Here is a 14,593-nt window from a genome sequence, read left to right as displayed (position 1 = left end):
ATTTACCTTCAGGGGCAGAGTGAAGTCTACTTCTTTGGTTTCCTTTAGGCCAAGAGGTACCAAGGGAATGCTGAAAGTCTCTCTATGGAAATTAATAAGATAATTACTTTTGTTTCATTTGCTGACCGAAAGCTAGCATAGCAATGGGTGGTGAGGTAAAAGGTGTATAGTTTACAACAGCTCTGTCCTTCCCAGGAAAGCCTGTGAGTTCTGAAGGAGAGAGTGAGGCACATTCTTCATTTGAGACTGTTTTTCTACTAAGAAAAGGAGACTTAAAAGCTGCCATTCAGCTCTGCCTTTACATACCTGCACAGTTATACAGATAGCGAACAGCTCCACGGCTGCTACGAATCTGCCACATTGAGTTACAGTAATTAACAATAATCATCATTAGTATTTTACATGCTAGCCATGCTTTTATATAGAGAAGTGCTACGTGTCTAACAGGGAAAAGCAGGGCCAGAGCGTACCAACAGTAGGAGGCCTAAGACTAGAAGAACTGAGCTTCTAGATGAGGTGTTAACCTCGTAAACAGCTCAAGCTATACAATATAGAAGGGCAATAAAGATGAGAAGTGTAACATTACAAAAAACCAAACTTGAAGAGAATATGGACTTAAAACTGGATCACACTATTAAACACTAACCAATGGAACCATCAATGACTGAAAAAAAGAAAGTCATCTCTCAGCATGAATGAAAGCTACTTCCACTACATATATTGCTTTTCCTCTAAGCACATTACCCAATTACAAAATAGTGAGATAGGATTGCTTCCAGGTACATAGTCTGTTTAGTAGGCTTAATGGATTGGTTTCTGGCAATTAAGAGGTTTATCTGATATATTCCTTTTTCCTCCAAGCTGTATAATCATCAGAGTATTTCGTTACCAGCACAAAGTGACATGGGTGTGATTCATTTATGGCCTTATCACCAAAGAGAGCAAAATCATTTTCTTACTGGTGAAAATTCAACCTGGGGGAGATGGGAGTAGCTGTGCAGCTTCCTTAGCAGTGGAGCAGCCTTGGCTGACATGATCTAGAAAGCAGCTCTCCTAGTTTGGGAAGGGCTTCTGAGACACAGTGGGAAAACATCACTCCAGGCAGTGCAAATAATTTTATTCCTATGAGGCTTTTAGAAGAAGCCACACCACTTTACAACACTTTTACATCACTCTGAGTCTGTATTTTTTCCTTCAAAAGGAAGTGAGGCGTGCAAGCAAAATCCTGACTTACTGACTGAATGAATCCTAACACCACCCACAATTCCTGTAGCCATCAGCATTTGTTTCTCAGAGGAAGTTCTCTTTTTCACGTTTCCGAGGTGTCACACCCACGGAGTCAGCATGGATTGCATCAGGGAGGCACTGCACAGTTAGGGAGGTGGTCCTGACTTTCCAGATCAGTGCAGAAGTGGCGTCATGTTCCTCAATCTAACTGAGATGTGCGCAATAACTGGGAAGGCCAACACTTCCAACTGGTGCAATACAATACCCGGTAACCTAGTAATATGGGTGTGACCTCATGTTGATGACTATACACACAAAAGATTCAGAGGATAACTATTAATAGCTATTTGCTATTAAAAGGCCGGAGAGCAGTTGCAGAGGGCATGGATTAATTTAGCGGATTTTAAAAGCATCTACAGCTTAGAATGAACAGCATCAGAATGGCAAAATAAAACAGATCAAAACAGACTGGGAAATGGGATCAGGAGAGAAGTTGTATTAGTACTCAGCTGCAACAACTCTGCCCACCCTCGGACCAACCATGAACTACTGCTCATCCTTCACTGAGAATGCAGATACTTCAAATCCTCCTCAGCTAGAAGCAGGATTACCACAGCTGGACAATCTCATTCTCACAGCATTAAGTTTCACTGCTACTTAATTGCTGACATATGTATATAAAGATTAGTAACATTTTCAACAGAAAACTTCTCATGTCAAATAGAGAGCTGTCAAAGTTTGCCGTGGGGTTGGGCTGTAGGAACTTGTACAAAGTTCCTTTTGAGAAAAATGAAATGTAGATATTTTGCATCAGGTTAGAGTTAAGTTGAAATGCATCCTACTGAAACTGCGCTTAGTTCCTTGCAACCAGGCTTCTCTGTAATCCATCCAGAAGTTAACCCTGACTGAGAAAAGTGCTAGGAGGGAACATAAACGATCCCCCCCCTCCACAATGCTCTTCAGTTTGCATCTTGAGCTGCTAATGTTAATCAAATGTTAAAAGTTTAGTTCTAGGAGCAGAAGGACACCTTACCAATACAGAAATCTTTGCAGTATTCAGGCAGTGAATAATCCTTAACTTCAAAGTGTTATGTTTGAGGAAAGCATTGAAATTTAGCATGCTTTTCAAAGTTGGAATAATATCGTGGTGTAATCCCAACTCCATCTAGTGCACATCTCTCTTTTAGTCTGTTAGTTTATGCCTTTCTGCTACTGAAGTACACATCTGAAGAATTACAATCCTGCTTTGAGCTCCAAAGCAGTGTTGTGCTTTTATCCTCCAGTTAAGGAGGATTGTTGTGTATACTGCATTTCAGAACAGATAGGTTCACCAGGTTTGCTCTCTTTAGAATGCATTGAGCCAGTTAGCCAATCAAGTACTGGAAATTCTGCTAGGTCCCATGTGTTTCTCCATAATGCCTCAAGACCTTGCAATTCTTACAGTAATCTACTTCACGAAGGGACTCCGTATCTAAGGATTAGAGGCACATACCTTTCCCAAGTGAAAGACAAACAATACAGACTAACCCTTAGTCAACAAATCTACCATCAAATATGTTCTCTTCCAATCAAGAACTCTGTTCTTTCAGGTAATTATTGTCCAGCATTCAAATTCATCTAGAAACAGTTTCATTTTTCAGTGGTATATACAAGTTCTGTTAATAATTTAGTAACTTGAAACTTACTCTGTATTTTGATAAACTTCCACTGAGATATTAAGTCCTTCTAACTCCTCCTTTAAGATCTGCAGGTCTGAGTTTACAAAACTCAGTTCCAGTAGTACCTGTTCTCGTACTTTGTTGTTGGTGGTAGCCCTGCAAAAGAAAGAGACATCATTTCTTTATTGCTGAGGAGCAGGTTGTTACACAAGCTGAGCTGAGCCCCTCGCTTGCATTCTCAGCATTTTTAGGATTGTTTTTATCCCCTTCAGAGATGATACAGAACCTCACGTTTCAGAATTCATTAGCTTTTCTGCCAGGAGGGAACGACAGCTTCCAGATAACAGCATGCAGACACCTACAAGGTTTGTCATGCGCTAAATTTTCGTGAGATAAAGAGTCAGTATCATTTTCAAATACATTAATCAACGATATTACAGTATCTCAAAAAGAATCCCTATCTGATTTTAAGGTTCTGTGGTCTCCTCCTAGAAGAGGACGATGGGTAGAGAAGGGAATTTGGAAGTATTTTTTCAAAAGAGAGTCGCCCACTTTATTAACTGAATAATGATCTGCTGAGGCTTCTGATCTTAAGAATGAAAGAACACTTTTATGGGGAGAAGCTGTTATTCCATAACGCGTTACTACCAAGTAATACAGGTAGGAAGATGTATATATATTTAGGGTACTATGGTTAGGCTGCGGTCGGACTTGATGATCTTCAAGGTCTTTTCCAACCTGGGTAATTCTATATGTCTTGTAATACGTTTATAATATTTTTTCTTATGCAAATAGGATTTGCTTGTTCTTTTGCCATCCATATATTTACATTTCAACTTCTAGGACCGCTAGCACAGCGGAAATTAATGCAGCCCCACAGCATTTCTGTGTGATTTATTAGTTACATATTTCAGGACATTACATCCATTCTTCTAACCTGATTCTCCATCCAGCATTACCGTTCACAAGAGACTTCAACTACTACCAATAAGTACAGATGTGAGCTGGAGATGAAGGGCTTGAATTCATATCCAGCTTTAAGACCCTGTACTCCTTTGTTAGACGGTTCAAATCATCAGACAACAAAAAGACTTATACATTTGCAGCATTTTATATTTAAGTTAAAATTAACCTTCATAAATATCTATGAACAACCTTATGATACATCTCAGCTCCTCGTGGCACATCCCCCATTTTTGCAGAGTATCTTGATGAAGAACTGGGAATCCCAAGGATTAAATTCTAACCTCGTACTTCATACTACAAATGTCTGTTATCTGCAAGTTTTCTACTTCTGTTGTATTCTGAGGTTGCTTAGTTTGAGCAGGGTTTAAATCTGCTGCATGCATAATCCACACTGGATGTAAAAACAGAATAGAAAGGATCTTGAGCACCATGTAGATAACTGGGTGAGCTCTGATGCATGCAACAGTTTAATTACAGTATTTTTAAGGCTCTGTGTTTGGTCTAGCTTACCACCCCCCATAGGATGGGTTCTGGTATCTCCCTCAGAAACCCCAATGTTTAGTTAGAGCAAGTCCAACATGCAGCCACTTGCTACAGCAGCACAGCTTTGGAAGTGCACTTTACAGCCGGTAATGTCCCAGCAGAGATAAGCAGGGAGCTTCACAAAGCGTCCAGCAGTAATAATTTAAGTTTCCCTCCTCCCCCACAAAAGAACACTTTGCTGCTCAGCCTAAAGGACCGGGGAGTGACAGCACATACCGTAACAGATTTTCAGCACCAGCTCTCATTCTTACTGCTCTCAAGATCTGCTGGTTTAGGACAGCTCTTTGATTCTGCAGTTTGCTTCGACCAGTCTCAGCAAGAGGATTACAACCCTAGAATTAAAGAAACAAGTTTTGTTGTTACAGAATTCTGAGAAATGAGTAACCTTGCATTTGAATTAACTCTGTTGGCACGGGTGTTGTATGAATACCAGTTCCCTATGTTGACAACAATGACAAATGACCGTTTTGACAGCATTTCCTTTCTCACACTTGGTTATTAAGAGCAGAAGAAACACCATGACCAAAGCATCTGACATTAAAATCTAGGATGAAAGTATTTGTTTTGGAGCTTATGCACATCCGAGCCAGTCTGTTCTCTCCTAAAAATCCTTTGAAGCTATTGTCCAATGACAACTGAATTGGACAGCATTTAAGTTCCTCAGTGTTTTGTAAAACTGCTGTCTGGCAAGGCAATAAATCTTACTAATGCTTCTGCTTAACCCTTCCAAAATACCTGAGTTTCATACTGGGAGATAAAGCCTGGAAATACAACTCTATCAGAAAGCAGGATTTGCAGCCCCACAGATTTAGGATCTTTTGAAAGAATCTCTTCTCTTGTTCCTTCTGGTGCTCAGATGTATGGTACAATTCCCACCACTTCCCCCCGGTTCCTTTCTTTATACCTTAAACTCATTTTTGGCACAGTACTGCTTATCTGCATCAATCTTCTTCAGATCCAAGGAATGCTCTCAGATCTGTAAGTCTGCGCTGCCCTAACGCAACATCACTTTTGCATATTGCACCAAAAATGTGAAATATGAATCAACCCTGTACAGTATTTCATCTGTATAGTATCACAGTGCCAAGTGTAATGACTTATCTGCCCATTACTTTATCTTATCACCTATTGGACAAACAAGGATTACATATGGGTGCCTCAACATCAAAGATGGAAGATGGAATAATATGGGATAAAGGAACAACAGACCTGGATAGGGAAAAACGATTATTATACCTTCAGATACTGAGCCCTTAAAAAGTAAGGCATTAAATCCAGAATTCACAAGAATACTTCGTGTACGTGCAAACCTACATGAAAGTAGAAGAACGAAGATACTGCACGTTCACACGAGGAGAACCAAGCCATTGTATTCCAGAGAGTGCTGATAAGACAAAACTGAACTGTGTATTTGCTTGACTGGTGTTTTTTTCAGGAGGAACACAATCTTAACTCCCTTTATTAATAAATAGAAGCCTTCCACTTTTTCTTTTCCTTGCGCCCCACCTTTTTCTTTTCAATGCTCATTTACAGCCAACCAGCACATCCCCACAGCCTGAACTACTGATTCTGAAGCAAATAAGATCACTCCATCTTAAGGTTTACCCTTAAATGAAGCACGCCCTTCTGAGTGGCCCGTCTGGGTGTCGTTAAGAAGGTCCACTGGGTCCTGCTGCATCTCGCATTATACACTAATAAGGCTCTGATCCGTTTGATACAAGTTTTCCCACAAGGACTCCAGCCACTAGATTATGCAGTTTGGGATCTCCCTCTTACATGTTGACTAGAAAAAACTGCCTGAGACACAATAGCACTGAAAAGTTTCTCAACAAGCTCTAATTATGAGCGGTCAGGCAATAACATACCAGCACATCAAAAACAAGTATTTAAACAGAACACAAAGTTCTGACCATGACGTTTTTATTTGGGTTGGCAGGTGAAGGCAAAATGACCTGGCAACGGAGAAACAAGAGGATCAATCCAGTTTACACTAGCTTATCTGAGAAAGCACATAGACTAATACAGCAAACTTTAAATCCCTACTTTTAAAAGTTGTAACAAATAGGTAAAATGACATGAAGCTTTTGTAAACACTTTCTGAAGCATCGAGTGCCAGACAATTTGAAAAAACATGTCACGTTAAATTACTCTCATTAGAAACATTTCTGCAATGAAGCACCAATTACAGCAGAAGCCCAAAACTTGGATGTGCGCTCCATGCTCTCCTTGAGGAGAAAGCATCGGTAGCAAAAAGAATACAAAGAAGATGAACTTTTACTGGAGAGTACGTGCACATTTAGCAATTTTGTTTGTTCGCATCAGATTAAAAGTAGCCTTTGAAGTACAAAATACTTTATGCCTTTTAACACATTTTTATTCAGAAGCAAAAGTAAGGCACGCTCAAGGGAACAGGCCTTGCACCTACAGACTGCTTTCTGCTCTTAGCCTGCATCTTGTTCTGGGCTCATGCTATTCTTCCAATTTTGCTTTCTCTACTACTGATGTTCAAAGTCTCTCCCCTTCCACTCTATCCATGCCCCTTTTCATTTCAATCTTGCCAATGACTTTGTCTTGCTTCTTGTATTCAGCATGAATACTTTATTCTTGGGCCTTTCAGCTCTATACCTCTGGGATGCCCTTCTTTCAACTTCTTACCCAGACCCCTTAGTCCAAGCACCCTTGCTAAGTATCATCCCCCTGCCCAGTCTTCATTTTCTCTCCAGGGCTGCAGCTCCTCCCTGGAACTCCCCAACCTTTCTGCATGCAAAACGAGTTTCCTGTCGTCATTCCAATCCTTCTTTGCAGCTTCACTTCTGGGAACTTTTTCAGGAAGATCAGCTGCCTGATTCTCAAGCCAACAAAGCTCAAAAGCGTTTGGTTTATTTCCATGGACGTTAGATCAAGGTCCAGCCCAGAAATCAAACAGACTCCAGGTGAATACTGAATGCAAATCTGCAGTGACCTTAAACTCAGCAAAGAAGAAAAGCAGCAGAGGTGTTTCCCTTCATTTCAGCCACTAATCACCGTGTGATGGCCTAGTGCAAAAAGAATCCCCTGAGGCAAAAAGGAGAAGGCACGGACAAACTGAGGTATCTGGATCACCCCCAGCGTGCCTGAAGTGCTTCACTTCTAAAAGGCCTTGTTCCCACAGAAGAATGTTTTCAGAGCAGGCTCTCCTGCTGCACGTACCTCCCAACTGCTTCAAGGCCAATAAGGAACTTGCATTTGACCTCATGGAAAACTGTGCTTTAGATCCTCTGTATAGTGTTTGGGGATGCTCTGCTAGTTTGTGCTCATGTGCAGGCTTCAACTCTTCACCGTACAGGCTGCCAGAATACTGAGGGGTACAAGGATGCAGAGAAAGCACTGAAAATAACCAACATTAGCAAAAAATGATACAGGAAATCTGAAGAAGATTCCTCCTTGTGTAAAGCACAACCTCTGTGTGCTTAAAAGTTACTTAAGGTCTAACTAAAAGCTTCATTTTGTCTTCCTCCATGTCAAAGGTCCTCTCAGCCTGCATCTGTAGGCAGCTCACCTATGGACACTCCCAAGAACGCTGATGTTCAGTACATTAGAACAGCTGGCAGCCAAACTTCCCAGCAGTTTCCACACCTACTGCTTCATTTCTTGTCAACAGAATGAGAGATGTTTCATTGAATTACTGTTTATTTCTTTGCAGATGCAAGACAACTTGGAAAGCAAAGGGGATTTTACCCTCACTGACAATAGCAGTGTTATCGTTAACAAACTAACTTGTTACTAATGAAGTTGCAAAAGTGATCAAGTATAAAGTATGACTGAAGTTTTCATTGCATGTTTTGATGGGAAAAAAAAGAGTAAATATACCTCTCGTAAAGACATTTCAAACTGAACTCTGCTATCAGTTTTAGAGCCCTTTTCCCTTGAGTGTAACTGCATTTCATGAAGAGGTGTGTTTGTTTGAAGTGTTTGAATGTTATAGTTCCTAGCCTCTGAAAAAAAACAACTCAGTTCAAGTAGCCAGTTACTTGATTTCTTCCTGCTTGGTTGAATCGCAGTATCAGGAAGCTGGTAAGTTTCTATGACGGCCTGACCAAAAGCAAGTCCTGCACAACAGTTTCTTACCATATGTTAGGTATGTACCTTGGTAGATACGTGCTCAGAAGAAACAGACACTGGTATGAGAAAAATAAACACGCATCTGCTGATGAAGGCTGGCCTACGCAGGGCCTGTGCACATTTTGCAGCAATCCTCTGACTAATTAATGGAGCACGCAGACAGATTCCAAAGGGATTCCTGCTCATCTCTCGTTAGAATTAATGCCTGAGCTCAGGAGGCTGGATATCTCACCTTGTACTTTTAACCCTATAAACATTATCCCACACATGCTTATTTGGCAAACAGCATAATGAATGCCCCTGGGATCTTGCTGCAACTTGCTGCCTCTCAGATGGGGTGCAGCAGGAGATAAAGCTGATGGGCTCCATGGGACTCATGTGGGATTCGGGAGAGATTTTATTCTATGGATTACACAGATACAAAGAGGATAGGTAGGTAAGCCTGTAGTTGGGCACTGCAGGTTAGCTGTCAACAGACAGCATCTTGCCTCTACCTCCCACCTGACAAAGCTTCAAATCCCCAGTCTAAGGGGTACAAGTAATACTGTCATGTTTATCCAAGTTTAGAAGTGGCCCACCACAGAAGAAAGCTGTTGAAAGTATAGGTCCTGAACAGAGAAGCAGCTGTATTTAGATTAAGTGCCTAGCAGATCTTTCTTCAAAACGGGAGTATTGTGAACATCAGAAATTAAGTTGTGATGCACACAGAGATCGTGACTGTTTGCCTAACAATGAGCAACCACAGGAAGCATCTGAAATTAGCATATGACTTATGAGGTAATGGTTTGAACTTTGAGACCAGCCACACACTGAAGGTGACACAGAGTTGAAACTGGGTGTGCCTTCTTACCTAAAATAAAACATTCCTTCCCAGTCAGTGCAACCTGTGCTGCTTGTACCCTGCAGAGCATGCAGACGGCCATAGCCTCCAGGCATTTAAATGTGCATGCAACTTCTCTTATGCAGGTAAATTCTTTGGCTACAGCAGAAGTCACAGTAAATGGCACCATTTCCACTCATATTTCCAGTAGGACTCTGACCAGCTTCTAAATGATTATTTCCTTACCATCTTCTACTACTGCAGTTGAAGCTTCTCTCTGGGAGATTCTTTAAGTTCAATGCTGGAAATCTTGGGCACTAACCACAAACCTCCAGCAGCAGATGTTTTTAATCTGTGCTTAAAATAAGGAGGAGTTAAGGAAGAACTAATATTCCAGAGCCTGATCTAATTGTTCTGTATTCAGGTATTCTACAGTTCAAAGACTAATAATACATTTCATAATTAATAATTGTATTACACCAAGCACATTTTCTATACAGTAGTATCTTGTCACACCACTCGCTAGTCAAAATGCACAGTGGGTCAGAGAAGCCTGTACCTTGATGACCCATGTTCCAGATGATTCCTAGTTGCTCATGAAGGCCTACTTTCAGCTTTACTTTTTTTTTTTCTTAATTTGTATATAATGAGTGGACAGAGCACGGCATGATGTGGGGTGTGAATCACCTCAATGTTGTTTCTGGCCTGGCTAGACAAGCAGAGAGAGAACAAATAGGCAATTGCTGTGTCAATGCTAATGTTGATCGTTGCCTGGCTACTAATGACTAAAAGCAGCCAGGTTAGCGAAGCCGAAGTGGAAGCACAGGTGTAGCAGGTTGGTAAACTGATCCATAAATCACAGCAGGGCAGGGGATAAATCCTGCACAAGAAAGCCCAAAAGCTAAGGAGAGAGGATTCATTAGGGAAGTGCTGATTCACAAGCAAGTTATCATACCTACCATCATTATTGTTTTGCAGACTGCTACTCTATTTACAGAACTACTTGTGTTCTGTTTTTAGCCTTTTCATCCTGGCGGGAAGGGCCACTATATAGTCCTCCTTCTGAATCATCAGCTTGGTCTACATAACAATTTTCTTGTCTCCAGACTTTCAGAAAGGGAAAAGAAAGCAATTATCTTCACTCAACTGACATGAATTTAAAGGTTCTTCAAGCTAGCTGTCCAACTGCTCTGCCTGTCCACACAGTGTGCTGCTTTCCAAAGCAGCCCAACTGAAGATACGATGCTTAGTGCTGTACCACCACATGTCTGCAAACTTACAAAGAAAAGGTAAGCGTGAAGAATAAACATAGGTTTTTCCTTCTATTGTAGCTTCCTAATTTAGAAACCTGAGGAGTTACAATCTGTGTAAGGCATTGTATTGCAATTAACCAAGGTGGAAAAGTTATAAGCTAAAAAGCTTGCTAGAAATCTCTTCCTTACTCTGCTTCTACTCACCAGTCAATGTTCTATGGCGAGTGAAATTCTACTAAGAGATCACCACCCTGGTTTGAATCCTGTGAGTGGACAAGCACAGCCTCATAGCTACCCTGAGTTCTGTATATTGACCTGCTCTTCGGGTTACTCTGCCACAACACACTGGTTTAGTGGGCTGGTTCTGGAATAAAGAGAGGGGAGAGAAAAGGCAGATAACACCTTGAAAAAAAGAGCTGCCTTTCCCACAAGAACTTGTGTAAATAAAGGACAATCTGATGCAGAGCTATGGTAGGCTACATTGTTTGGAGTGGAATAAGCACCTCAGGTAAGCAAAATGATACATGGGCCTGTAAGTACTGTGTGTTGAACAATCCTTCTATGTGAAGGCCTTGCTCTGCTTTTAAAACAAGTTATTTGTTCTTATCATTAGTTTTGTCAGGACTTTCTACTGGCCATAGATTCTCTCATATGAAGAATACCAGGGAGCAGATCTGGACAGAGTATGGCACAAGCGTGGCTGATTCATAGGCTCACAGCCAGAGCCAGGGGAAGATTGTGGAACTCCATGTAGAGAAGGCTGCAGCACAAGGACGGTCATCCAGGAGCACAGGCACCACCTGGAACTACAGGTACAGTCTGCCCTGATATTGTACCACAGGGTATACTGAATTATGAACGTGTGATGGCAGAGATAGCCAGAACAATAGCAGAACCAGTTTCCTTAGGCAGTATATTCCCAGAAAGCAAAAAAAAAAAAAAAAAAACAAACAACAAAACCAAGCAAACTTCCAGTGAGAATCTCCATCTCCTCATTGATCGAAAGCCCAAGTAGGGTGCCCCTCCCACCCTGCCATTTTCAGAGCAACAGCTGGATTGTTGCTAAAATCCCTCTCAGAAGCTTAGTTGTGGCTAATCAAATAGTTGAAGAGGCTCCTTTTTCTCTGATACAAGGGTAAGAGAATAGTGTCAGTACTCATGGAGCTGTGCATACTCTGTATGGTTGCATAATTGTTTTAAAACTAGGTATTCTAAAAGGAAAAAAAAAAAAGGGGGGGGGGGAGGGGGGAAGGCTGGTCTTCAGAACCATCTCAGAGGAAGTCATTGGTTTAAGGGAAATCAGTTTGCATATGCAAAGATGAGGGGCCTTTGCCTTGAGGAGAAAGGAGGGGATGGACACAAAGCTGCTGCTGATACAGCTGGGAATGAATGGAGGAAGAGAGCCCGAGGGCTGCACTGAAAGTTGCCAGCAGAAGCTGCCAGCCATCCCACCTGGGACTGACTCGGCAGTCACTGCAAGCCTAATCTCCTAGTGTGGCAACCGGAGTGAAAGAAGGAAGCAGGATTGTGTTTCTGTTTCACCATTTCTGCCTGTTACCGTTCACACAAAGCCAGCTATGGCTTTACAGAGCCTCCTCCCTAAAGAGAAGAAGACTTTAGGAAACAAGTTCTTACATTTTGCATCTTGGGTCCAGAGAGGATTATTGTCTGGTGTGTTGTATTTAAGGCTACGAAAGGGCACTGTGTCAGCTTTGAGCAGACTTCCCACAGCAATCCATTTACTACAAGAGTATATCAACAGTCTGGAACAAATGAATATTGTAGGAGTTCTCAATTTAATCAATATGAAGATCTCAGTGTATGTATTAAATAGCCTTTTACAGCGCAGAAGACAACCTCATTGCATACAGAATGCTTGGGAGCCCTTTTATGAGCAGCCCTAACACAAAGAAGTATTTTCACCTTGCTCTGCAGCTCTTACATCAAAAAGGTCAACTAAGTGAGTGTTTTCATCTCAAAACACATGCAATGGCTTTGGAAACTGGAGTGTTTCTGCACCAGCAGAACGAGTAGAACAGCTCAGATTCTTCCAGGGGATGAAGAGTGTGATTACTTTTTTTTTTAAGGGAACAGAAAACAATGCAAAGGGACTTTGGAGGGGGGGGGAGCCCATGGACACACATGACTAGCTCAATAACCAGTTTGTTACACAAAGCCATCTAGCATACCATTCAAATGAGCAGGTACAGTCCAAAGAAAGGATATTCTATCCAGAGCAATGCTTTGGGTTCACAGGGTGAGTCTGTTTGGGATTCCAGGTTTTTCTTTTTGTTTGCTTGTTTTCTGCTCCTGAATCTACTTAGAATAAAAGCTCTGATCTTTGAGACCATTCAACTAATGTGTAACAAGGAATACTGGCTTTCTGTTTGCATTTAACTTCTAGGGACAGAAGGCTTTCAGCTTCTAACCTGACCTGACGTTTAGAACTGTATTAATGGTACAGAAAGGAGAGTCAGAAGAGCCTTCAAAGATCTCCTGAGTGAACAGAGAAAAAGGTGCAGCCCCAGCTTAACCTGATTTAACACTGGATTTCTGTCCATTTTGCACTCATTTATGATAAGTGATTCAAAAGTGGGAAGATGCTGATAACAAGGTGCAAGATCTATCTTCGAGTATTTTCATATTGGAATAGCTTCTTAACTTTTCAGCACATGGAGCTGGCTCTGATTTGATGCTGTTTATGAGACCTTATTTGTAAAGTACAGTGCTGTAACCACAAAGAACCCCATCCTACGGCCAGTCTGAGTGCAAGGTATGGCTCCCACTCCTTACTGCGTAGTTTGGCCATCAGGCTCCAGCCGGACCCCAACAACACGGCGAATAAGAGAAACCGACAACTTGTATCTAACTTAACAAGTTTGACTTTCTCTAAGCTTGCGAGGCTCTGCTAACACATCAAGTACAACAGCAGCCCACAGCACCTGGTGCTACGGAGCTGCCACGAGGACTCTGGACGATCACGGCTTTGCCATCCTTGATGGATTCCTGCAAGCGCTTACTCACGGGCCCTACAGGAGGATTACTCAAACTGAGACACCGGACGAGATGTGCAGTTTCACCCCGTCCTGCCCGGCTCCCCGTGGCACTGCCCGCTCCCTGCAGCCCGCCGGGCAGCGCCGTTCGGGCGCGTTTCTGCAGTTGCGGGGATCCGTCGGGCCGCGAGGGGAGCGCCCGGGGCGGCACCGGCGGCCGCGCAGAGCGGTAATTGCCGCCGTGCCGGGAGAGCCCGGGCATGGCACAAACCGCCCACGTCGTCTGAGAGGTAATGAGGGCAGATGTTTATTAAAGGCTTCCTAACGAGCCTGTTAACTTCGCCGCCTCGCTCGGCTCAGCTTCCGACAGGTACACGCGGCAATTACTCGAGAGCGAGCGAGGAGACGGAGCGAGGCGCGAATAGGACGGAAAGACGGAAAAGCTGCCAGGCGGAACCGGGCTCCCTGCGTGGAGGTGCGGGCGAGCCCAGCTCGGACCGGGCGGCGCGGGGCGACCGGGACCCGGGACGGTGGTGGCAGCTCCGGAGCCCGCCCGAGCCCCGGGGCTCCGCCCGCCGCTCACCTTCCGAAAGTAGCAGTCCTCCTCCGGACAGCCGCGGGCCGGCAGGGCGTCCATCATCTCCAGCCGAGACTGCCTCCTCCGCGCTGCGCTCTGGGGAGTCGCGACCCTACGGGAAATGTCGGAGCTGCCCCACGGCGCCGCCCGGCTCCACCTCCGGCGGGCGGGGAGCAGCTGCCCCGCCCCGCGGCCGTGCCTCTCGTCGCTCTGGCCGGCTGGGCCCGCGTGGCCGCCCGCCTTGTGGGTCGGGTTCGAAGGGCCGCCCTTCTGGCAAAGAAAAATGCTTGAAAAACTTAAATCTTGCCAACTCAGTGTAAATCTCCAGTTCGTCGTTGAAATGAATATCAGTGAGAGAGAAATGAGCACGTTGTCAGCATATGTTGTGGCACAATTGGGCAGTCAGCACGGCAGTCTCGGCTTCCACTGCTTCCACTGGGTTTATTGAAAATGGA

The 14,593-nt window shown here is 43.3% G+C and overlaps 2 protein-coding genes across 3 annotated transcripts in view; one reads left to right on the top strand and one right to left on the bottom strand.

Annotated features, from left to right (window-relative positions):
- Positions 1 to 14,132, top strand: part of FAAP24 (FA core complex associated protein 24) — a 27,575-nt gene extending 13,443 nt beyond the window's left edge. The window contains exons 7-9 of the mRNA XM_072346767.1: positions 10,422 to 10,604; positions 11,182 to 11,380; positions 12,973 to 14,132. The gene's annotated coding sequence lies outside the window, so the exon portion shown is untranslated. The remainder of the gene's footprint in view (positions 1 to 10,421; positions 10,605 to 11,181; positions 11,381 to 12,972) is intronic.
- The window catches only part of RHPN2 (rhophilin Rho GTPase binding protein 2), a 25,053-nt gene extending 10,460 nt beyond the window's left edge, over positions 1 to 14,593 (bottom strand). For both annotated transcript variants that reach the window (XM_072346764.1, XM_072346765.1), the window contains exons 1-4: positions 14,145 to 14,593; positions 4,611 to 4,726; positions 2,913 to 3,041; positions 7 to 82 (exon numbers count right to left, since the gene is read on the bottom strand). In XM_072346764.1, coding sequence (XP_072202865.1) covers positions 7 to 82; positions 2,913 to 3,041; positions 4,611 to 4,726; positions 14,145 to 14,201 — 378 coding nt within the window. In that variant the 5' untranslated portion in view covers positions 14,202 to 14,593. The remainder of the gene's footprint in view (positions 1 to 6; positions 83 to 2,912; positions 3,042 to 4,610; positions 4,727 to 14,144) is intronic.

Source organism: Excalfactoria chinensis, chromosome 11 (assembly GCF_039878825.1).
Source record: "Excalfactoria chinensis isolate bCotChi1 chromosome 11, bCotChi1.hap2, whole genome shotgun sequence".
Taxonomy (NCBI): Eukaryota; Metazoa; Chordata; class Aves; order Galliformes; family Phasianidae; genus Excalfactoria; species Excalfactoria chinensis.
The sequence above is the reverse complement of the archived record's forward strand: the minus strand, read 5'-3'. Positions and strand labels throughout refer to the sequence as shown.